This window comes from Hemicordylus capensis, chromosome 1 (genome assembly GCF_027244095.1).
Source record: "Hemicordylus capensis ecotype Gifberg chromosome 1, rHemCap1.1.pri, whole genome shotgun sequence".
Lineage (NCBI taxonomy): Eukaryota > Metazoa > Chordata > Lepidosauria > Squamata > Cordylidae > Hemicordylus > Hemicordylus capensis.
Genome location: NC_069657.1, coordinates 15,223,499 through 15,249,222, shown reverse-complemented (window position 1 = coordinate 15,249,222; position 25,724 = coordinate 15,223,499). Strand labels below are relative to the sequence as shown.

Here is a 25,724-nt window from a genome sequence, read left to right as displayed (position 1 = left end):
GACATTCCACAACTTGACATGGCTGATGCAAGCAAAGGCTTTTCTGTAGTCAATAAAGCACATATGGACTTTTTTTTGTATTCTTTGGCTTTCTCAATTATCCAGCGTGCATCGGCAATGATGTCTCTTGTTCCTCAGCCTTTTCTGAAACCAACTTGAACATCCGGCATTTCCTTTTCCACATAGGGCTCTAATCTGCATTAGATGATCCTAAGCACTCTTTTGTTAGCATATGATATTGTGTGATGGTTTGCGCAATCTGTTTAGTCTCCTTTCTTTGGTATGGGTATGTAGGCTGACCTCTTCCAATCTGTTGGCCACTGTGTCGTTCTCCAAATTTGCTGGCATAGTTTGGTTAGAGCCTTGACTGATTCTTCTTCTGTTGCCTGCCATACTTCTGTAGCTATTCCATCAATTCCTGTAGCCTTTCGACTTGGTAATGACCGGAGTGTTGATCTAACTTCATCTTCCTGTACTAGAGATTCTTGCAAGTAGGAGAAACTCTAGTACGGATACCTCTGGTATCCACAGTAGGTGGAGCAAAAACATACTTGAAACCACAGGCATTGGCGATGGGGGGCAGCAGCAAGGGGATAGTTGTCCCCCATTCATGGGCAGATTAATGTGAAAAAGCAGCTGCAACCCTGGAGGAGCTGGTGTATAGACAATACTGAGCTTGATGGACCAGTAGTCTGACTTGGTATAAGGTAGCATACTCTGTTCTTCTGCTTGAGAGATGGTTCCTTGCCATGAATGCAGTAGCCAAAACCTTCTACAGTTCTCAGACAATTGGGTTTTAGCCGATCCTGATTGTGGCCTCAATGTGTGTGTGTGTGTGTGTGTGTGTGTGTGTGTGTGTGTGTGTGTGTGTTGGGGGTGGGGGAGACAGGAAGCTCAGGAAGCCATCCTATTAAATGCCTGTTTAAACCTTAATCCATCCTCAGACTCACTCACTCACCAAACCCCTTTGAATTCCCACCCATCTGAACATTTTTCCATGTCCTTTACTGCTGGTTATTTTTGTTCTGATACCTCTTGGCCACGTTATGCTGTCTGGATCAATATCCAATCTCACGAATTTGTTTATTTCATCATCTGTCAAAGCCTTGGGGTCAGTTTTCTTAATATGCAATCTCTGGAAAGAGAAGGGAGAGAAGAGGAAGAAGAAAAAGAAAATTAGTCTTGAAGTCATTTCATTTTGTGCCTGTACTTTCTAGAATAAAGAGATTGTATTAACTTGTCTCAAGTCATGCTGGTTTTATCAACTGCTCCGGTTCAGTACTAGGGATTTTTTGCGTATTGAACCAGCTTCAAAATTGTATGTGTTTGAACATACAGGGGAATTGAATTAAGATAATGACACATTAGTGTATTCCCCCTGAAATACTGTACAATATTAACAGAACCTAAAATAATAAATTTTGGAAATAGAAACAGGGGTTTGGCAGCTTTTTTCATATTTGGTGGCTATGTGATTATGTCACAATGGACTGGACTCAGATTAAGAGAAGAGTGGAACACATTTTGCAATGCAAACAGAATTGGTTTAGATCCTATCTTTTATTATCTTCTATGAAAAAGTTACCTAAGGTATATATACTGTTAATTGGCTATATGCTTGCTGTTGCCAGGATGAGCTTCGCAAAACACTACTACTAGTATCAAAATACTAGAAGTTAAGCATCGTTTCAAATGTTAATAAGCAGGAAGATAAATTGCATCACTTTGTTGTAATGGCAAAGTCGACTGCCATAGTGAGAAGCACAGAAGTGTAATAAATTTATGGAAAATTGGAGATGGTTTGTTCTGCCAATATATAGTAAGACACAATGTTCCATGGATCTAATCATATTGATTAATCACGGATCTAATCATTAGATTAATCTAATCTAATCATGTCAGCATCATCAGGAGAAGGCATAACCTCTCTAAATGCCTGCCTGGAGGTAGTGATGGGCTGGATGAGAGAGAACAAGCTGAGGCTGAATCCAAATAAGACAGAGTTATTTATTGTGCGGGGTCGGAACTCGGGAGATGTTTTTGATCTGCCAGTTCTGGATGGGGTCACACTTCCCCAGAAGGAACAGGTACGCATCTAGGGGTGCTCCTGGAGGCAAACCTCTTCCTGGTGTCCCACGTTGAGGCAGTGGCCAGAGATGCCTTTTATCAGCTTCGGCAGATATGCCAGCTGTGTCTGTTTCTTGAGATAAATGACCTCAGAATGGTAGTACATCTGTTGGTCACCTCCAGACTTGACTACTGCAATGCGCTCTACGTGGGGCTGCCTTTGTATGTAGTCCGGAAACTGCAGGTAGTCCAGAATGCGGCAGCCAGGTTGGTCTCTGGGTCATCTCAGAGAGACCATATCACTCCTATCTTAAAAGATCTACACTGGTTGCTGATAAGTTTCTGGGCAAAATACAAGGTGCTGGTTATATCCTATAATTATTTCACCTAGGCGTACCCATTGCTAATCCCATGAGTGGCAGGTCTCGCGAGACTAGCGATGGGACGCGGAGAAATAATGGAGGCGGTGGTGGCGGGCCTGGCCTGGCTACGCCACCGGGGTGAGGAGGCAGTAGCAGCAGTCCCGGCCACACCGCCAGGGTGAGGAGGTGGCGGCAGGAGGGGCCAGGCCGGTTTAAAAGCCGGCCAGGAACTGCAGGCTGGGGGGGGGGGGGGAGAAGCAGGCCTGGCAGGCGTCAGAGACACAGATGCTCTGCGCCTGGCCTGGCTAGTAACCTATAAAGCTCTAAACAGCTTGGGCCCTGGTTATTTAAGAGAACATTTTCTTTGCTGTGAACCACACCGCCCACTGAGATCATCTGGAGAGGTTCGTCTGCAGTTGCCACCAGCTCGTCTGGCGGCTACTCAGAGATGGGCCTTCTCCGTTGCTGCCCCGAGGCTTTGGAACACACTTCCTGCTGAAATAAGAGCTTCCCCATCTCTTACAACTTTTAAAAAGTCAGTCAAGACACATTTGTTGACCTAGGCTTTTAATTAGATATTGTTTAAAATGTGTTTTAAATAGTTTTAACATTTTAAATTTTAAATTGTTGTAATGTTTTAACCTTTTTATTTGTTGTTTTTATTGTTTTGCTGTAAACCGCCCAGATACTTGGGTTTTGGGTGGTATACAAATGTGTTAAATAAATAAATAAATTTGAGCTACAGGAGAACCCCATTCTCTGAGCAGGTTCTGTTCCACGGGGAGGGGGAGCAGATAGCGAAACCACAGATAATGGGGCTATAAAGTTAATAGAAATTGGGGCGTTAGTCTTCCAGTTAAAAAAAAAAGAGAGAGCCAGAAATTGCACCCCAAATGTGAAAACAGGCCCAATAAAGTGCCCTACTGTGCTCCACGGGCCTTCTGGAGTTCCAGGATGTCTCCCACGAGTTGCTGGGGTGTGTGTGTGTTTTTTTCCAATGAGCCTCCAAATGGCTCCCAAACTCAAAATGGCGGCCAGGAATGATCTCTGAGGTCATTTCTGATCACCTCAGACCCATGGATATGTGAATTTAACCCCACCCTCTCCTTTTGGTTTTTCCCCTGAGTATACCAAGGTCGGGTGGTCCATTAGCTGGCTACAGATAAGCAAAAGCATGGATGGTGTGTCCGCGAATAGTGAGGTTTCTCTGTATTAGGACCGATAGACCAACTCTTTGCATTCATTCTCTCTCCCCCGCCCAGTACATATTTATTTTGGTTTGGCCCTTTGTTGGCATTTATCCAGCAGTACATTTCTGACATTTAATTCATTGGAATATGTTAATTTAATCAAAATCATAAATAAAAAACCCAAATTATACGATTGTTCACATGTGGTGTGGACATATCCCTAATTATAGTCCTCAGAACATAACAGAGAAGGTGGGAAGTGGTCAACTCACCTGCAGTCTCTGTATCTGGATATCGGAGAACTTTCTAGTGCCATTAATGGAAGGGACCAGGCGAGAATAGAGAGCCTTAAAGTGAAGAGACACATAATTAGCAGCTTCAGGGCACCCAATAAGTCTTGGCTAAATTGACCATGCAGAAAACACACCACATGAAAAGGATCAATTGCATCATGCTACCTGATCAGATTGAGTTGCCTCATGGAAAAGGCGGGCGTCAACAGCAGCAGCCACCAAGTTATTGGCTGCAGTGATAGCATGGATATCACCGGTAAGATGGAGATTAAACTACAGAGGAAAAGAAAGATATGTGTGTAAGGGGGGTGGGGGCACACATCCCAACAATTATCCCTAACCCTTTTCTAAATCTCATTAAGTCCCATGACAATGAGATGGGGAGAGAAATATTAATAGCAACATTTCTGGAGGCGAGATGGAAGATTGCTCTCTGATGTGCCAGAGACAAGCCGCTTGTCTCATGGAGAAAGCAAAAGCTCTCCCCCACACTGATGTCATGCTGCAAAACTTCCTGAAGTTAGGAAAAGTAGATAACAGCCCAGAAAGCCTCTCTCACCCACTGATAGTTTTTCTGGACCTGACAGGAAGCCCCAAATCCAGCATCTTTCTCCCATGCAATGGTCTAACTCAGGGGTTCTTCAACTTGGGTCCCCAGAAGTTGGGCTAAAAGTTCCATCATCCCCAGCCACAATGGCTGAAGACCATTGTGACTGGGGATGATGGGAGTTATAGTTCAACACACGCCCCAAAACCGAGCTAAATGATCGTGTGTCTGCTAGGGCTGCTTGCAGCCGCGGCAAACACACTTGGGGAGGGAAGAGGGCTCCCCGTAATGCACTGCGCACTCACAAGCTGCATTATTGGGGCTCCAGGGGTGGGGCGTCACATAGCAGCGCTTCCCTGCGCCCGACCCACGAAGCTGCCGGGCAAGCCACAGGCAGCCCACAGGAGAGCGGCAGCTTGTCTGGGCGAGCAATATGCCCACCCAGGGAACGGTAAGAGATCGTCTGCAGGGAGGGTCGGGCTGACCCTTCTCTCCCTGCAAACCCGCCCGAAGTTCTTCACATGGATCATGAAGCTTAAAATTACCTCCTCCATAGGAATAACCTGAGAATAGCCACCTCCAGCAGCACCACCTGTAAGAATAGAGAACATGCAAATATCATGCATGAGATTATGAATATCAATACCTTGAGCATTTTTGATTGAAAGATGGTATGCATGTATACATACCTTGCTCAATCCAAGATTGAATGAAATCAGCCCTCTTTTGCAAGGACCAAGATCAAACCAGTTGCAGGGGAACAACGTCAGGAGAGGGGCATGCCCTCAGCAATTGCCTGTGCGCTTCCCAGGGTTATCTGGTGGGCCACTGAGTGAAACAGGATGCTGGACTAGAGAGGCCTTGGGCCTGATCAAGCAGGGCTGTTCTTACAGTATGTGAACTAGGGCTTACCAAAAATCTCCTGGTATTACAAACAAAAATCCTGTTGCCAGTGATGAAAGTAAATTATGTATTTGTCAAAATGTTCCCTCATCTTACACCAGGTCTTTAAGCCTATAATGATGGATGTGGATGAACTCATAGGAAGCTGCCATATACTGAGTCAGACCATTGGTCTATTTGGTTCAGTATTGTCTAAACAGACTGGCAGTGGCTTCTCCAAGGCTGCAGGCAGGAATCTCTCTCAGCCCGATCTTGGAGATGCCAGAGAGGGAACCTGGAACCCAGACACTCTTCCCAGAGCAGTTCCATCCCCCGAGGAGAATATCTTACAGTGCTGCAGCAACACAGGAGCTGGAAACTGCCTTATAGTGCCATCCTGTGCATGCACTCTAGGGGTCCCACTGACTGAGCAGGGACAGGACCTATTCTCTGGCCACTATCCTTGGTTGAAACTATGGGTCCATTGACAGGGGAAATAGATCCACAAGTAACTAATAATATTTTTAATTTTAATGTAATGTGCCTTGGCCCCTGAATGCCAACTTGTGGATGGTTCTGGCTCACCAGGGCATTTGAGTTGTGCAGCCCTGATTTGGGTTGCGAGAGAGACTTACTGAAATCAGTCGGACTACATGTAAGTACATTTGTACAACTGCATCTCTATGGTTAAAAAACACCACCTCATCATATTTGGGATATTCATCTATCTGTCCAAAGAACCTTTGTTGCATAGGCTGAACAGATTCCATCACTTATGACATTATCTTTGGGAATATATGTTTACGGATTCGATAGTCTTTTACCCTATAGTTAGACAAGTTTACTCATAAGTATTCCCACTGGTGTCAGCAAGTTTTACCTGCTCCATTTTTAGTTGTGCAAGTGTGTTACCTCTGGGTAACTTGCAAAGTGCTCACACAACTTTCACCTGAGATATGCAGCTGGTAGATGGAACGGAAATAATGTCCTTTTGCACTAAGCTCCTGAACAAGAGACAGTTTGTATGCAGCAGCCTGTCACTCAGGAACCAGGTGTTTGCATAATGTTGACTAATGTGCCATCTCTCATCAGTTCAGGGAGAATCCCCCTCCATTTCCATCTCCTAATGGCAGCCAGTGCTTCTCACTTGCTAGTAACTGTCCCACCTAATTATGCAGAAAAGCAGCAGAAGACAAAAGGAAGTCCCATCCGACTGTGTTTTTCTAAGGGCCAGTTAGTGCAATCAGGAGAATAATAAAAGCAAAGCTTTTCCTGGACTGCACCATCTGAGGTTGTGTGTGTGTGGGGGGGGGGGATTACACGTGTGGAAGACACATACCCCACAAAACCGTTCCCCCACATAAAAAAAAAACCAGGATGTCAAGGCGAATGTGAGGCTGAATTCTTACCCTTATCATGCTAGCCTTTCAAAGGCAGGAAGATTTATTTAAACACCTGTAGGGGGGAGCACCCTGCCTGAAATGGTATAACCTAGGGAAAGCATTAATGCCAGTGATCTAAATTAGACCCGAGGGCACATTGCTCTTGCTACCAAAGCCACTGGTGAGGCTATTTACACGCCCGGAGGAAACCGGGATAAGGAAGCCTAGCCTGGTTTCCTCCATCCGTGTGAACCGCTGGGAGCTATGCAGCTCCCAGTGGCTAGCCCGCCTAATTGCCCTACCCCCATTAAGTGAGGTTCATGGAGCGAGTGCTTCGCTAACCCCGTTTTGGTGATCATGTGCTGCAGCTCCTCGCTGCAGCGAGGAGTAGACCCCCGACCGGGAGGTTACAACAAGCCTTCCGGTGTCGGGGGTCCCCCCAGAATGCCCCACACACTTGTGCGGGGCATGCTAGGACTTCCAGGGGCCGAGTGGCCCCATTCCCCGCCGCCCCTACCAACTCCTAACCTACTTCACAGGGTTGTTGTGAGGAGAAACCTAACTATGTAGTACACCGCTCTGGGCTCCTTGGAGGAAAAGCGGGCTATAAAATGTAAAATAAAACAACAACAACAACTGTAAACCACCCTGAGCCATTTTTGGAAGGGCGGAATAGAAATCGAATAAATAATAAATAAAACTCCTCCATGATGGAGCCGGTAATTGTGTGGGCGGCTGATCTGGCCACCCAGAGCTAGGCACAGGATTGTCTGGAGAGCGGATCAAGCCAGCTCTCCCCGCAGAACCCTCCTCAGCTCTCCACACTGCTCATGTGGAGAGCCTCAATATGACCCATGCTACATTGACTCACAATTCTCATTACGTACCTTTAATTCCAAACGTGGGTCCTTGCGAAGGCTGCCGCACACAGGCAAAAGCGTTCCGACCAAGGTGTGCCCCCAGGGCCTGAACTAGCCCGACTGTTGTGGTGCTTTTTCCTTCCCCCAAAGGCGTGGGAGTTATACTTTCACACAAAAACCAAAACAGCAGTTTTAAGAATCCAGATGCAGGTTTTTTTGTTAAAGAAAAAGCTACAAGGCTGTGAACAAAGTGTTTTCCAACACGCACCAAAATATAAACATACATTTTGGGATGTGGCAGGTACTGTGGGATCCAGTTAGGAACATAGGAAGCTCCCTTCTACCGAGTCAGACCATTGGTCTATCTAGTTCAGTACTGTCTACACAGACTGGCAGCAGCTTCTCAAGGTTATAGACAGGAGTCTCTCTTAGCCCTATCTTGGAGATGCCAGGGAGGGAACGTGGAACCTCAGATGCTCTTCCCAGAGTGGCTCCATCCCCTAAGAGAAATATCTTTACAGTGCTCATACATGTAGCCTCTCATTTAAATGCAAACCAGGGCAGACCCTGCTTAGCAAAAGGGACAATTCATGCTTGCTAACACAAGACCAACTCTCCTCCCAGTTGATAAAAGATGTGGTCTCAGGATGAAACAGAAAGACTTCAAGACTCCATTAGATCAAAGACTCACATATTCAGTGGCCAGCTCACCAGAGGAGTGTGTTCCTCAATCCTTAAGCAATTCCCTCCCTGGAGGTCCCATTTCCACTGCCATTTTGCAGGAGGCAGGACCCTGTAGGACTCCCTTCCATGCAATGGGAACCTCCACTGTGTCTTACTTTCCCCATAACCCAGCATAAATAAGTTCCACCTCTCTCCCAAGTCCTCTTAGACATGCTGGAGGATTCGAAGGAGGGGAGAGGATTGTGGGAATCACACACAACAGCTGGCTGGAAATTCTGGATGATCCATGTCCGATGGCCTTAAGCGAGTTCAGTTGCTCCTCTCAAAGTTACTAGGAGCAACAAGGTAGTTACTCTAAAGTGGTCTGCATACAGAGCGTGTGCAGTTTTTGTGGAGCCATATTTCATCCAACCTCGTGCCTATACCTCTTCCATATTGCAGATGTTCTCAAAACTTGGGTCCCCAGATGCTGTTGGGACTACAACTCTCATCATAGGAAAACAGGGAGCTGCCTTACCAAGCCAGACCCTTGGTCCAGCTAGCTCAGTATTATCTAGGCTAACTGGCAGCGGCTCTCTAAGGTTTCGGGCAGGAGTCTCTCCCAGCCCTACCTGGAGATGCTGCCAGGGATTGAACCTGGAATCTTCTGCATGCAAGCAGATGCTCTCCCACTGAGCTACGGCCCCATTCCCTTAAAGGTAGTATCTTAAAAGGACCCCTGCTAACTGGGTAAAGAGGCACCTTTTAATGTGGTGATTCTCTTTATTTAGCAGGGGGAGAGTAACTTGCCCTATCCACCCCTAGCACAGTACCTACCGTGACTGTTGCTGGTATATATCTTATGTTTCCTTTTAGATTGTGAGCCCTCTGGAGACAGGGATCCATCTTATTTATTTATTATTTCTCTGTATAAACCTCCCTGAGCCATTTTTGGAAGGGCGGTATAGAAATCGAATAAATAAATAATAATAATTATTATTATTATAGCAGACAGTGCTCACACGTAGGCACCAATCCAAACGCAAACCAGGGCAGACCCTGTTTAGCAGAAGGGACAATTCATGTTCACTATTGCAAGACCAGCACTCCTCCTAAAAAGCAGAGACCCTTGTGGCTGTGGATGATGGGAGTTGTAGTCAACAACAAGATCTGGAGACCCAAGTTTGATCATGTTTGCCCCATTGTGATATGCAATAGAAGAAGAATTATCCTTATCTTATTTGCCTCCTTACCAGCATTCCCTCTAACAGGGATGCCCAGATGTTGTTGACTACAACTCCCAGAATCCCCAGTTGCAATGGCTTTTGCTTGGGGATTATGGGAGTAGTAGTGGACAACACCTGGGAATCCCTGTTAGAGGCAACACTGCTCCTTACTGTTTCCAGAATATTTGGAAGCAACAGATGAATGAGCAAGGCAATGATCACATGCCTTGCTTTCTTCACCCTCCTCTGGTCCCAGCGGGGAAATGGCGAGAAAGACACCCAGAGGAAGATGCAACTACTGGCAAGTTACTTCGGGGACCAGACTGTCCCCCATTGCTAAAGCAAGAAGGCAAACTACTTGCCGGAAAGGATCATGCAAACTACCCAGAAAACCTACCCTGTTACCACAACGTATTTGCCATCCGGCTGGTCTTTCAGGCGCTTCAGAGTCGACAGCACTATCTTGGCCTTGCTGTGACCGTAGAGCTCCACCTCGTCGGAAAGCAAGCCGAGCTCTCTGGCCAGCTGCCCAATGGGTTTGGGGATGCAGGACCAAGAAACTTCAATGTCACTGGGAATAAAGAAAGCGGCGGTAAAGCGGCGGAGAAGGCAGCTTTACTTAGCAAAAACAGATTACGCTCTATCGATGGACAGACAAAGGAGGCCCGTTCTTTCATCTAGGAGCACACTCAACACTGGGGAAAATGTAACTCTCAGCTCAGAGAGAGCAATGCCTGGCCTACAGATGGAGCAACAGCATCTTGAGGTGGTGGACTGTCCTACTACAGGCTACAGGTGGGAGCATTGCATTTTGGAATGCTCTGCTATACAGGAGGCTCCCAGAAAGTAGCCAACTAGCATCACAGGGAGGAGGCAGGACTAGAATCTGTCTCCCTGATTTAACAGTTTTTAAACTTGCAAGGAGGTTTTTTTGTTTTTGTTTTAAACATGGGGGAGTATTCTAGAATGGTTTCATGCACCTCCATCCTGAAGTAGGGCAGGATCAACAAAAGGATGACAGCAATACAAATATAAATAGCTCTAATTATAAAAAATATATATATAACAGCATTTCTGTAACACAAAGGTCCTTTGAGTATCTCCTTACAAGGAGAAAGATTAGAAACGTTCTCACCTAGCTCATTCCTTGTGCTATTTTCGTACTTGCAGAGAGTTTCTTATGTAAGAGAGCATTCAAAAATGGTATCTCCACTTCTATACTATTCCGCAGAATATGTAGACCAGGTCTGAGATGCAGAGAACATCCTGTCTCTCCTACACTAACATCAACTCCACAGACACTTCAAAAAGGTGTGCTGCATGTTTCTCTCTCTTTCACACACGTATGCACACATGTGCACAGCCTGCTATTGATAAAACAAAGCTAAAACAGAGCAAAGCCATTTATACCAGGAGTTCCTTACTTCGAGTCCCCAGATGATGTTGGACTACAACTCCCATCATCCACAACTCCCACACAACTCCCATCATCCAATGGCTAGAAGCCATTGTGCCTGTGGATGATGGGAGCTGTAGTCAGCAACATCTGGGGACCTAAGGCTGGAAACCTGGAATCAATACAATCAGACTGCAAGCAAGCATCTTTCAGGCCCATTTCTTATTTACCTTGGAACAGGAGTTTTAGGACTGAGCTGGTTATACTGAATATTCCACTTGCCCGGCTGGTGCTTCTCTAGAAAACGTTGGGCACTTTCTACTGTGCTCTAAATCCACATGAAAGAGAAAAGAAATAAAGTTCTTCTTCACACAAAATGGTTCAGCAGGTTAGTCAATATCCTCCCACCTAGTTATATTGGTCTGGCACATCTCCAACAGTCTGCAGAAATCTCTGCAGCCGGAGTATAAACATAAATTTCCAGGGGGGATGAAACAGAATTTAATAGCTCTCTCCCTTCCTCTCCAGAAAGGCAGAATTTTGCAAACTGATGCATATTTCCACAATCTGTGCTTGCAGAACTCTGCTCTTTCAGCGCATCGCTTAGATTCTGCAGCATATACAGTACCTTTGTGGAACTGCTTTCTACCGAGTCAGACCCTTCGGTCTATCGAGCTCAGTATTGTCTACACCAAGGATTCTCAATGATGGGTCCCCAGATGTTGTTGGACTTAAACTCCCATAATCCCTCAGCCCCAGTGGCCTTTGGTCCAAGAACATCTGGGGATCCAACGTTGAGAATCCCTGGTCTACAATGACTGGCAGCAGCTCCCAAAGGTTTCAGGGAACCCTACCTGGAGATGCCAGGGGTTGAACTAGGGACTTTCTGCATGCACAGCAGGTGCTCTGCTACTGGGCTATATTCCCTGGATATTCTTGGGCAAAACTAGAGGAGTTTGAGGATGGACAGGGCAGGGAGAATAATGCAGCTCACACACTGCCCACTGACATATATTCAGATGATGGCAAGTGAAACGCTATCTCCATAAAAGATGCACACATAGGAATCTGCCTTATTCTAAGTCCATCTAGCTAGCTCAGTATCGCCAACTCTGACTGGCAGCAGCCCTCCAAGGTTCTGGGCAGGCCTCCCCCCCCCGCAGCCCTATCTGGAGATGCTGCCAGGGACTGAACTTGAGACCTTTAAAAAAAAACTTGTTAACCTTTTATATCCTGCTCTTCTTCCATACTTAGATTTCTCCTCACAACAACCCTGTGAAGTAGGTTAGGGTGAGAGAGAAGTGACTGGCCCAGAGTCACCCAGCTAGTATCATGGCTGAATGGGGATTTGAACTTGGGTCTCCCTGGTCCTAGTCCAGCACTCCAACCACTACACCATGAGCAGATGCTTTACCATTAAGCCCTTCCCCCACACACCTGCATCAGCATAGCAACCGTCATTGGTCCGACACCACCAGGTACAGGAGTGATGTAAGCCGCTCTTTCCTTGGCTGCACTGTATGCCACATCTCCAACCACCCTTTTCCCACTGGCCTTTGTGCTATCTGTGAAGGAGAGACAAAATGGGGAGTGGGGGAGGGAGGGGAAGGAAGAGACCCACAGCACATCAGAGCAACAACAAGAGGAGACAGAAAACACCTAGTCAAAGATTAAGGCTATCTGGCGACAGCAAAACCCCCACAAATCTCTTGACTACACATCACACCACCGGAGAAGTCAAGATTTCTCTTTCTCTTTCAGATGTTTTCAAAGGAGAGTATTGTTAAGCTTGTACACTCCGTTTACCCAGACTTGGAGGCAGAAGGAATCTCTCCTTCTTGGGAACCATAGGATCCTCTAAACGAGCCAGGCTGGTACAGAAGCCTTTTCTTTTCTTAAGCATTTGGCAGTCAGCAAGAAATCTTGAGATGGGGAAGGGAGATGAATTATACTGGGCTTGTTCTCATGACCATATGGGGGTGGACTGGAAGTAAGGCACGCTCTTATCTTGGCTTCCTAGATGACCAGAGCCTCCTTTGGGCTCTGCAACACACACGCCCACATGAACGTCATAGCGGCGTTCTACATTACTGACATTGCAAGCTTGGGCCAATGCACTGCGGGGAGCAGCGGAGAGGCAGCCCTCAAAACTGCAGCAGCTCTCCTCTCCCTGGCCCTATCAGCCGCAGGACTCTATGGTTAACATGGCTGCCAGCTGCCCGGGAGTATTTTAAGGCAGCAAAGCAGTGCAAAAGACTTTTTCCTCCTACCAAACATTTAACCTGGGTAACAGATTTGGGCTACGCAGGTTTGGAGCTGTTGGGTCAGGAGGCCTCCCGGCTTCCCAGATGACCCCAGATCTCTGGGTTAACTCTGTTCTACCCAGGGATCTGTGGTCATGAAAACAGGTCCACTGGCTGACATCCAAAGTGCTTGCACAATAAAGTTGCGCTAATGCAAGATGGTTAAGTAGCTGCCTGAAGTCACGGGGATGCTCAGAACCGCGCTCTTGCAGAGGTACCCAGCAAAGCACAAGGCCTGCCACAGGTTGCACACTTTGTTGTGCTAGTGCAAATATGTTTGCGCTAATGTAACACTAGTCTGGATTCAAGCTCCAGACTTCGCTCAATAAGCTAGCCCAACAGCCTTGCGTGAGCACACGTCTGTACAAGCATTTCATTAGCCTGGATGTCAGCCACTGTAGTCACATAATGAAACCAGCATTGCCTCATCAGTCATTTGAAACTTTGTTCAGGTCAAATAGTGGGCTAATTTATCAGGTTTATAGAAAGCAGGCTCCCCAGATTCTATGACTAGGAGGTAAGCTGGGTGCACTTTTCCACTATGCAACGTGGGCAGCCTCTTTTGTGGGGTGGGAGAGAGTTTGGGGAGACACTTTTGCAGTAGCAAAAGGATAAAAAGACTGCGAAAGTGGCTGGTATGGATAAAGGGCACCCGTTCCTATAGACTAGGGATGCTCAAACTTGGGTCCCAGATGTTGTTGGCCTTTGGCTGGGAGTGATGGGAGTTGTAGTCCAACATCACCTGGGGACCCAGGTCTGAGAACCCATAGGCTATAGTCAACACAGAGGACTATGTACGCTATGGCAATTAATATAATACTAACTTTTTTAAAGTTTTGAATTTATCAAAAAATCTTATCACAGACAACTTCAGGTAATGAATGGATCAGGGAGCTTAGCAATTAAAAATTTAGGTTTTGTCTCAGTTTTGGATCAGACTCCATATTTTAAAAGGGGTTCGGTAACCGGTCTGGATATTTTGAACTGGTTTTGAATTATTTTAGGTATATTTAATGTAGAATAAAATCAACATTTTTTGCTTGCAGTGTCACTCTTTAAAATAAATACTCTGATAATTATTTCACTTGAGTAAAATGAAAAAGTAATCTTTAAAAGGTTTTTTCTAACCAAAGAAAATACAAACAATAGGATCAAAAACAGGAAAATAAAGTATTAGTCGTACAATGGAAACCAGAGTGCCCCATTATTAACACACTTAAGAAAGAAAAAAAAGATGCAGTTTGGATTCCTATTTGAGGCAACCAAAAGGTTTTAGGTTTGAGTTCAGTTCTAAAGTAAAAAGTAAAGTGTGCCGTCGAGTCGGTGTCGACTCCTGGCGACCACAGAGCCCTGTGGTTGTCTTTGGTAGAATACAGGAGGGGTTTACCATTGCCTCCTCCTGCACAGTGTGAGATGATGCCTTTCAGCATCTTCCTATATTGTTGCTGCCCAATAGAGGTGTTTCCCATAATCTGGGAAACATAATAGTGGGTATTTGAACCAGCAAGCTCTGGCTTGCTAGTCAAGTTATTTCTCCGCTGCTTGGGGGGTGGGTGGGTGGGAACCACCTCTTCTAGGCCAGTTCTTAGGTTCACCCCCCCCCCTTTAAAAACATTTATATCCTGCTCTTCCTCCAAGGAGCCCAGAGCGGTGTATCACATACTGAAGTTTCTCCTCACAACAACCCTGTGAAGTAGGCTAGGCTGAGAGAGAAGTGACTGGCCCAGAGTCACCCAGCTAGTATCCTGGCTGAATGGGGATTTGTACTCGGGTCTCCCCAGTCCTAGTCCAGCACTCTATCCACTACACCACGCTGGCATTTGACTCCCCAACTCAAACAATAATTTTGCTGCAGCATAAATGAGAGCCAGCATGGTGTAGTGGTTAGAGTGCTGGACTAGGACCGGGGAGACCTGAGTTCAAATCCTCATTCAGCCATGATACTAGCTGGGTGACTCTGGGCCAGTCACTTCTCTCTCAGCCTAGCCTGCTTCACAGGGGTGTTGTGAAAGAGAAACTTAAGTATGTAGTACACTGCTCTGGCCTCCTTGGAGGAAGAGCGGGATATAAAATAAATAAATAAATAAATAGACTTCCTAAGGACCGTGCTTAGTGCATGCACTTAGGAACACAGGAAGCTGCCTTACACTGAGTTGGAGGTCGTTCATATGATCAGGTGGGCGGGGCGGTGGGCAGGAAGGCTGGTTATACTCATCTCTCCCCCAGGCGAGCGCTTGTTTGTTGCTGGGAGCATGGACCTCTAGGCGCCCATCTCTGTGTCTGCTGGGGCTGAACATAGCCTCACCAAAGACACAATCCCGGAGCCTGAGTCAAGGGTTCGCTTGAGCCCTTAACCCTGGCTAAGAGCCGGATTTAGAAGCAAGGCTAGGCATGGCTGCCCCGCCAGGATCAGGCCCGATCTTGGTGGTTCTCACACGCAGCCTATCCCCCTAGCCTGGGTTAGGGTGCACATGAGAATAGCCTCTCAGACTTAGTCCATCTAGCTCAGCATTGTCTACACTGACTGATAATGGCTCCCCAAGGTTTTAGGCAAGAATATTTGCCAGTCCTACCTAAAGGTCGCAGGCACTGAGTGTGGGGCCTTCACCATACGAAGCGGATGCTCTGCCACTGAGCTATGGCTCAGTAACAACAGGAGGTGAAGGTAGGACTGCTGAATGCTACAGAGAGGGGCATTCATCACACCAAGAGAAATCCAGGGCCTCCAGCAGGCTCTCAGCTTTCATTTTAAAAAGCAAACAAACCCATACAAGTCTCTAGACCTCATGGCAGGTGAGGTAAAATCTTAAATGGTGTATTTCCCACACTTCGCCTGGACAGGTTTTTTGGGGGGTGGGATCAATCACATACCTGCCAACATGTCCCTATTTTTCCATTCAGGTGAATGGGAAAACAGGGACAGGTTGGCAGGATGCCATCACTATTTCCTGCAGATTTCCCACAGTTTCTTTAGAGCATCTCCAGCAGGGAACTAGGCTATTTTTACATAATTATACATACCATTGAAAAAGAGAAAATATTAAAAGTCACAAGCATTTTGATACCAACATTATGTAATCAATTCCACCCAAGACATTCTCTTGCATGATTTTCTTTTAAAAATGCCTTTCATCTTGATATTGATCCGTTTTCTTTTGCTAACACATTAATCCCCAGGACAAGGACAATTATTCCCACGATCATTAAATTATGGCCTCCCCTTCTGAAGTTTCACATTAGTCCATGTCTCCATAGCAGCATTCATCCAACGGATGGCAGAACCCAGCTTGTTTCTCCTGACTTTCAGCTTTCTATTTGCTCTCAAAATCTGTAAGGATAATGCCCAGATGTCTGTGTACATGCAAATCTGCCTGCATCCACTTTCATCCTCTTGAACTGCTTCTGAGGAACAGAAGTATTATCAGAAAACTGAGAGAGGTGGAGAGTAATTAGTAGCTTTGGGGAGTTGCCAAGGTGCAGCAGCAGAAGGTCAGAGACAAGATTCCACCCACAAGGCAGGGGAGGCAGGGGCAAGATCTTGCAAACCATAAACTCAGGGCTGGCTACCAAGGCCAACCTAAAAATGTGGGCCTCTCTCCTACCACAGTTTTCCTCTGCAATGTACTGTGGAACTATTTCAATAAGCCAAGATTGTTCCCAAAATTATAATATAAAACAGAGCCATTGGGATGCTTAAAAAAAAGACCTTTAAAAAACCTCCCATTAGATAATTGCAATAAATGACTGATCACTTATAAAAGCAGGCTTCTCAGAAGCAGATAGTGGGAGGGTGGTGACAGCTTGACAGGTGTGACTAATCCTCTTATTTAAGCACCTGAAGCTTGGATTCTGAAATCGAAGAAGGGATTAAAATCAGCAGAGAACTGTTACTAAGAAGGCAACATATGCAATCCAGTCTCTGGGTCATTAATGCAATTTTTAACATCTCAACATGGTATTGATCTCATCTGAAATCTGCCCTGGTGTGCAGGGCATAAAATCCTAGGTTCATGGAGACAAAGGAAAAAAATAAGTAAAGTGAAGTATTCATATAATAGGAAGACACAGCAGATGTATAACTGCCACCATTCTGAATCTCCCTATTGGCTGTCTTAATAGGGTTGCCACCCTGCGATCCTGCTGTGTTTTTAAAAGTCTGGCTCTGTTTAGGAAATTCATGCTGCACTTCCTCTGCTGCCTTGATCAAGGAGGAAGAAGAAAAAGAAGAAGCAGAGAGGCTGAAGAAGAAGGCAGAACCCTGATCTTCCTATCTGAAATCCATGCAGAGGTGTCCATCAGCTTGTCAAGTGGGTTCAAATCCTCCACTCAGCCATGAAGTTTATTTTGGGTGATCTTGGGCCAATCACCATTTATCAATGTAATCCACCTCACAAGGCTGCTGCAAGGATGGGAATAACATATGTGCTATCCTGAGTTCCTTGGAGAAAGGAAAGGACACCAATGCAATTAATTGATTAAGTGCCATCAAGTCAGTGTCAACTCTTAGTGACCACATAGATAGATTCTCTCCAGCATGATCTGTCTTCAACTTGGCCTTTAAGGGCTCTCAGTGGTGCATTCATTGCTGTCATAACCGAGTCCACCTACCTTGCTGCTGGTTTTCCTCTTCTTCACTTTCCTTCAACTTTTCCCAGAGTTATGGACTTCTCAAGGGAGCTATATTTTCACACAATGAGTCCGAAGTATGATAGTTTGAACCTGGTCATTTGTGCCTCGAGTGAAAATTATAGATTGATTTGTTCTATGATCCATTTGCTTGTTTTCCTGGCTGTCCATGGCATCCTCAAAAGTCTTCTCCAGCACCCAAGTTCAAAAGTGTCAATAGTTTTTCTGTCTTGCTTCTTCAAAGTCCAGCTTTCACATCCATAGAGTGTCACGGGGAAAACCATTGTCCGAATGATTCTAATCTTTGTAGACATAGACATGTCACGGCATCTAAATATCCTTTCCAAGGCCTTCATTGCAACCCTACCAAGTGCTAGTCTGTGGCGTATTTCTTGACTGCTGGATCCTTGACTGTTGATGGTTGATCCTAAAAGGCAAGAGCTACCCACCACTTCAATGTCTTCATTATCAGTTCTGAGGCTGGTTGCTCTACCCGTTGTCATTAGATAAAATACAAAAAGGAGATACCAGACTTTGGTGTCTTCTGAGTTAGTCTTCCTAAGGAGTTTTGAGGAAATACTAGGAAGTGGCACTAGTCATGTGTGCACATACGTACGTACGTGCACACACACACACACACACACACACACACACACACACACACACACACACAGAGTTGAACCAAACTTGAACCGAAAAGCCAGCCCAGGGAGACTTTTTTCAGGGAATTAGAAACTGAACCCAGCCCTGAAATTTCTTGGTTGCCTTGAACCTGAATGGAACCCCAAAACACAAACTGGTAATTAGCTCAAAATAAGTGGTTTGATATCCAAAATGGTCCCCTGTCCCCAGATTTTCAGATGTATGATTCATGTTGCTTTGCTGTTATGTATTTATTGTGTTTTGTTGTGTATATTCTTTATAATTTAATAATGAACAGTTTAAGAGACAGTACATACTTTTTTCTCAAGTTAAATAGTTATTTGTATTTATTTTATAAAAGTTACATTGCAAAAGGAGGAGTGTGATATAACTGCGTGAAATGTCTCTAAAACTGGTTCAAAGGGTCTCAACGGGTTACCGAACCCCTTTTTAGTTAGTGGCTGACTGACATCCAGACTAACATATTGAACAGGTTGACTTGTATTAGAGAATGTTTAACATATGGTTTACAAAAGCAACAGTGAATAGAATTTCCTGATAAAACACGGCCGCGTACTAACAAATGTGTGGTTGCAATGGTAGAGAGAATATAGCACTGTACGCACGTTCCTACGGGTTTGGGTAGAGTCCGGTTAAAAGAGTTCAGTGAGAGGAATGTCCAAAAGGTCCAATGGAGGGACAAATCCCAGCCTCACCTTGTGTGTGGTACTACACAGGAGTTACTCCAAACTGATTACTTGTTATCAGTAGTATAGTGGAAGCGGTTAGAGTGTTGGGCTAGTATTCGAGAAACCTGAGTTCAAATCTGCTTTCAGCCATAAAACCCATTGGATGACTCTGGGCTTATCTTTTAGCCTAACCCACCTCACAGGGTCGATGTCACAATACACAAACCATGTATACCATTCTGGGCTCCTCCAAGGAAGAGCACACTATAAATGTAAAATAAAATGTTGATAGCCAGCATGTTGTAGTAGTTAGAGCGTGTCGGACTAGGACCAGGGAACCCAGAGTTCAAATCCTCGTTCAGCCATGAAACTCACTGGGTGACTCCAGGCACTTATCTCTCAGCCCAACCTACCTCACAGGGATGTTGTGAGGATAAACATAATCATGTACACTGGGCTCCTTGGAGAAAGAGCAGGATATAAATGTAAAAATAAATGACTACTTTGGATGTCAGCCAGTATCTGAATTGGTGAACCTGACCCAGAACACAACCAAAACCTTTAACAGTTCAGTTCCCTACTCATTAGTTAAGAACCTTTCAAAAGTCCTTTTTACCTGGTATGTAATTGATTCCGCAGTCGATCACTACTGCGCCAGGCTTAATCCATTCACCCTTCACCATTTCAGCCTTGCCAGCAGCCACCACCAGGATATCAGCTTTGCTGACCTGCAAAAGCAGTTAAACATCAAACCAAGATCCCACAAGAAGGCTCTGTTGCCTTTGCTGGTTATTTTTCATTCTTTCTAATGTATTTTAAAAAAACATTTAAGGGAGATGGGGGAGAAAAAGAGGATTCTCTTAACTTGGGGGTTCCCAAATCTTGTTGGACTACAACTCCCATAATCCCCCAAGCTTTTGACCATTATGCCTGGGGGATGATGGGAGCTGTAGTCCAACTACAGCTGGAGACCCCAGTTGGAAACCCCTATTATATTTTATTTAATCGAAGTTATCTTAGCAGGTGTGGAGATAATGTTTGGCTAGTGGTTGTTGTGAGTTGCAAGTAGCTCCCATAATGCCCCACAGACAAAAGATTCATCCAGAAGCAATCAAAAGTCACTCTAAGTTTACTTAGAGTCATTCCACTAAGTTTAGAGCTTGCATCTAGGGATGTGCCTGTATAGTTTGGCGCCTCATCACAGAGGCACCAAAACGATTTGAACTGCTGCTGCCGAATCCTTTTTTTTTTTTTAGGGGGGGGGGGGAGTAGTAACTTTTAAAAGGAGGCACACAGGTCTTACCTGCTCCTCTGCCCCCCCCGCCCGCCATGGCACTGTCAATTCTAAAAAGCTGTGCAGCTGCAGTGCTACTCCCTGCACCCATGGGCAGCCATGTGCATGCTGATGCCACACATGGGCTTCGGGGAGCAGCACAGCAGCCACATGGCTTTTTAGAACCGACAGTGACATGCCAGAAGAGCAGGTAAGACCCGAGTGCTTCCTTTTAAAGCTACCTTTCCCCCCACTGCCCCGCCCAGCTGCATGAAACGCTCCATGCACATCCCTACTTTAACATCTCAAATTTTTGGCACATCTCTACTTGCATCTCAGCAAAAGGCACAACCTTTTGCAACTTGTGGTGTGCCTCCTGCTGTGAAACCTCCTCCTCAGTCCATATTTGTTGCAGGGAATGATGCAAACGCCCAGCACACCTTCCACAACATCAAGCCACTGCATGCTAGCTTGGGGTTAAGGTTGCACAGGAATATCCTGTTCAGCTATCCTTGTTGAGCCAAGTGCAACAAGAGCACTAGAGATTTTGCAGCCCTGAGCATCCCCGTGACTCTGTGCAGCTCTGTAACTTGTTCGTACATGTGCAACTTTGTTGTGCTAGTGCAGCATTAATCTGGAATGCCGGGGAAGTCTTTGACACTGCACTGCTGCTGGACAATACTGGTCAAGGCATTATTGGCTCAGTGTAAAGCCAATGATCTGGCTCAGTATAAAGCCAGCTCCTATATCGCAATACATTCGACACAAGTGTCAACTGCTCATGGACAAAGTTTCAAGGACAATTGCAGAAGCGGCATCAGAACATTTAATGCACCCTTCAAGTAAATTTGAGGGTGCAAAAATATGGACAAGCAAGAGAAGGGGAGCTGATCTTGTGGCAGCAAGCACCAACTGCCCCCTCTGTTAAGCAGGGTCCACCCTGGTTTGCATTTGAATGGGAGACTACATGTGAGCACTGTAAGATATTTCCCTTAGAGGATGGGGCCACTCTGGAAGAGCACCTGCATGCTTGCATGCAGAAGGTCCCAGATTCTCTCCCTGGCACCTCCAAGATAGGGCTGAGAGAGACTCCTGCCTGCAACCTTGGAGAAGCTGCTGCCAGTCTGTGTGTACAATACTGAGCTAAATGGACCAATGGTCTGACTCAGTAGAAGGCAGCTTCCTATGTTCCTAAGGTGGAATGCATTAAAAAAACCACAAAAAACAGCACCCCAAGAATTGTCAGAACAGTCTTCCAGTCTTACTTCATCAGCCAGCGATGCAGTCTTGGAGTGGCAAGTGGTCACGGTCGCATGGTTCCAGAGCAACAGGTCATGCATTGGAGCTCCAACTATCTTGCTACGCCCGATCACTACGGCTCGCTTGCCTGCCACTTGGACACCTGGAATGCAGAACTTGGGTTTAGCATTTGAAATGCAGAAGCCCTGGGCAAATGTAAAGGGATGATTTATGCACGTGTAATTTAGAGTTTCTGGGGTCTGTGAATTCTGCTGTTCCTTGTAGGGCCTCAGAAGATTGCAAGGGCTCATCTTCACGGCAGCTTTGAGCCATACTGTTTTAGCCTTATGGGCAGAGGTTCACACATTCTGGCTGGCCTTGTTAGTTACTCCAAAAGCTGAGGTCATAGGCACTGCATTCCATTCTCTTGGCAAAAGGGTACTTGGTTCAGGGTCCTTAAGAGAGTGCCTTCTTTGTCACGAACCTATTAAAAACAATTGGGGAGGTCCAGCTATTGTGGTGACTCAGGACCAGGCCTTCTCTGGGGCCTTCTCTGTGAGCTTGTCCTCTGCTAACTGAGCAAAGAGGCACCTTTTTAAAGTGGTGGTTTTCTTTATTGAGCAGGGGGAGAGCAACTGGCCCTATCCATCCCCAGCACAACATCCCTCCAATGGCTGTTGCTGGTGGTTATCTTATGTTTCTTCTTCAGATTGTGAGCCCTTGGGGGACAGGGAGCCATTTTATTTTATTCACTTATATCTATGTAAACCGCTTCAGGAACTTTTGTTGAAAAGCGGTATATCAATATGTATGGCTGCCACAGGGCTTTGGAATGTACTCCCTGTCAAATCCCTCAGTGGCTGTTGCTGGTGTCTATCTTATGCTTCTTTTTTTAAAGATTGTGAGCCCTTTAGGGACAGGGAGCCATATTTATTTATTTTTATTTCTCTACGTAAAACTGCTTTGGGAACTCAAAAGCAGTGTATAAAAATTCATCGCCAGAGTGGAACATGAGGAGAGAAGACGTGAGGTTTCCTTTCTTCTCTTGCACCAGCAACAAAATCTCCTGTCCTGTCACTGACCACTAGTGAAGGTACAGGAGATTTAATTGCTCTTGCAAGACAGTAAAACTTGTGCCACCGCCTCCCCGCTGCTGTAAAAGCTGCGCATGAGGGGAGAAGACGCAATATTTCCTTTCCTCTCCCACTTCCTCACGCTTTCTCTCCTTCCCACCACTGTGACTGCAACCACTGCCCCCCCACCCCCAAGAATGAACCCTTTTCGGCAGCTGTGGTGCTTTAAAAATAGCGAAGATCACCAACTTATGGGATGCACTGCCACAAGATATGGTGGAGACAGTAGCAAAGATGGCTTTAAAAGATGACACATGTGAGGAAAAGGATTCTCAATGGCTGTAATTGTAACTGTTAGAAATAAGACTCCTCATGATCAAAATGTTACACTTCTGATGACCATGATATGATGCTACCTCCATCGTTTCCCATTTGTCAGCTCATTCCTAAAGGAAGCTACGAATTGTTGCTTCTAGCCTAGTGACGTTTTTTGATAGCCCATGGCTTCCTCTATAGATGGAGCCTAGAGGAAGCCTCATACTTTGGTTCTTTCTTTACAGAAGCTGAGGGGCAAAACCCAACACATGGACAGTCTGATACCATCTCCAGCACTGAAGAACGGTAGAACTATTACGGTAGCTGTCATCACTAGAGTTGTTATCCTCACAGTGCAAGTTCACTCACAGGGTGGTGGAGATTTGGAGGAAACTGAGAGAGTGGCTGATTTTGAGAGAGTGGCTGTCAACCACAGTTCAGTTCGGCCTGCAATGAATTTTGTGGATTTTCGGATCCAGTTATTAATTCACAAGATTCAAATTAAATTTGGTTTTTCCAAATGGAAGCTACCGTACACTGAGCCTGACTATTGGTCCATCTAACTCAGTACTCACTACATAGGAACACAGGCAGCTGCCATATACTGAGTCAGACCATTGGTCCATCTAGCTCAGTATTGCCTACCCAAAGTGGGAGAGGATTCTCCAAGGTTACAGGCAGGAGTATCTCCCAGCCCTATCTTGGAGGTGCCAGGAAGGGAACTTGGAACCTTCTGCATGCAAGCAGGAAGGTGCTCTTCCTAGAGTAGCCTCATTCCCTAAGAGGAATATCTTACAGTGCTCACACATGTGGTCTCCCATTCAAATGCAAACCAGGGCAGACTCTGCTTAGCAAAGGGGACAATGCATGCTTGCTCCCACAAGATTAGCTCTCCTCCCCTTACTCTGACTGGCTCTCCAAGGTTTCAGACAGGAGTCTTTCCCAGCCCTACTTGGAAAAACCAGAGACTGAACATGGGACCTTCTGCATGCAAATCTGATCTTGTGCGACAGCCCCATTTGTTGTTTATTGAGTGGGAATGGTGACTTTGTCCTAGGATTATTCCCAACAGTCCTATGCAAGAGGTCCTTCTATACTACTCTCATTCAGAACCTCAATTTCATGGCTGTGCTGCCTCTGGCATTTTCCCACTGGGGGCGGGGTATCAGTTTCATTTGTGTATTCCCAGGGCATCTGGCCCCCTGTTGCTGGAGACAGCGTGCTGAGCTAGACAGATGACTGGTCTGCTCCAGCAATGTAATTCTTACATTCTTATGACCAGTCCTGGACATCTGGCCGGCCTTCATTTCATTTAGCAGATTGCCCAGAACACAAGGGAGACCAGTGCAGAGTACCTACAACTTTAGCCATATGCATCCACAGGGTTCAGGAACATACCCAAACCATAATATATCTGAACCTTTTCAAAACACATGCCTCAAGAGAAGCACTTCTCAACCCTAACTGCTTCCCCCTTCCTGCCAGGCATTGGCTCCATCCCAGTTAACAGCAGCAATTGGTCAAGGCAGTAAGAGGATCCTAATCCCATGACATCTCCCTGCTAAGCAATCACAACAGTGGGTGGTTAGCAGCAGGGATGTGCACGAAATACTTCGGCCACATCCAGGGGGAGGGGAAGGGTGCCTTTAACTGGAGGCAGGAAGGTCTTACCTGCCCCTCCCTCAAGCCTCCACTGCCTCATTGTGACGCTCTTCTAAGCAAAGATGCTCCATGAAAGCGGCAGTCCATGCCACTGGCTTCTTTAAAGCGCCAGTCGATGGGATGCTGCTCCCAGCATCCCTCACGTGGTGATGTCGGCACTATTTGTGTGCTGATGCCGTGTGAAGGATGCTGGGCGCAGCAGCCATCGCCACGGCGCTTTAAAGGAGCCAGCGGCATGGGCTGCCGCTTTCACAGAGCAGCTTTGCTTAGAACAGCACCACAATGGGGCGGCGAAGGGAGGGAGGGGCAGGTAAGACGTGCCTGCCCCCGTTTAAAGGCACAAGGCACTCCTTGCCCCATGCCGAAACGTTTCGGCTGCAGGGAGCCAAATTGTTTCGGCGCCTCTTCAAAGAGGCGTCGAACCGATTCGGGCTCATCCCTAGTTAGCAGGTCCCGGAATCCCTCCCAGGCATTTGCTGCTGCAGCATCTTTGACTATGGCGATGCAAGTTCCCACAGACCCTTTGCTTGCTCACCTGTTTGCCTGATAAGCTCCATGCATCCTTTTGGTGTGCAGGGGATGAAGCAGTCACCAAGGTCACCGCGGGAGAGCTTCCCTGCATTGATGCTGCTCAACCTGTGAGATGGAACGACACAGCAAAGTCAGTGGCCTCCAAGGAAGCGAAGGCTGCCATTCTAAGTGCACTTCCTTGAGAGTAAGCTTGACTGAACACAGTAATGCTTACTTCTGAGAAGGCACGCATAGGACTGTACTGCTCAAGATCCAATCCAACTCTCAGACTCTGGACTGGGGTAGGATTCTTTCCCCCCCAATACACCTCTTGCTGTTTATGGATTTGACCTCAAGATCAATTTGCCATGCCATCCTTGCTACAATAGAAGTTACACCAAGTCAGACCATTGGTCCATCGAGCCCAGTCTATAGTCTGCTCTGACTAGGGATGTGTAAGAACTGGTTCGTGCACACCCAGGAGGTGGGAGGAGGGGGGGTTCCTTTAAGGGACAGGCAGGGTG

The 25,724-nt window shown here is 46.2% G+C and overlaps 1 protein-coding gene across 3 annotated transcripts in view; it reads right to left on the bottom strand.

Moving 5' to 3' along the window:
- The window catches only part of MTHFD1 (methylenetetrahydrofolate dehydrogenase, cyclohydrolase and formyltetrahydrofolate synthetase 1), a 135,309-nt gene that overhangs the window by 61,443 nt on the left and 48,142 nt on the right, over window positions 1-25,724 (bottom strand). For all 3 annotated transcript variants that reach the window (XM_053284303.1, XM_053284304.1, XM_053284305.1), the window contains 11 exons: window positions 25,226-25,326; window positions 21,667-21,803; window positions 19,745-19,856; window positions 12,306-12,433; window positions 11,099-11,196; window positions 9,870-10,043; window positions 7,611-7,747; window positions 5,005-5,051; window positions 4,078-4,185; window positions 3,892-3,966; window positions 1,033-1,135 (listed from right to left, as the gene is read on the bottom strand). In XM_053284303.1, coding sequence (XP_053140278.1) covers window positions 1,033-1,135; window positions 3,892-3,966; window positions 4,078-4,185; window positions 5,005-5,051; window positions 7,611-7,747; window positions 9,870-10,043; window positions 11,099-11,196; window positions 12,306-12,433; window positions 19,745-19,856; window positions 21,667-21,803; window positions 25,226-25,326 — 1,220 coding nt within the window. The remainder of the gene's footprint in view (window positions 1-1,032; window positions 1,136-3,891; window positions 3,967-4,077; window positions 4,186-5,004; window positions 5,052-7,610; window positions 7,748-9,869; window positions 10,044-11,098; window positions 11,197-12,305; window positions 12,434-19,744; window positions 19,857-21,666; window positions 21,804-25,225; window positions 25,327-25,724) is intronic.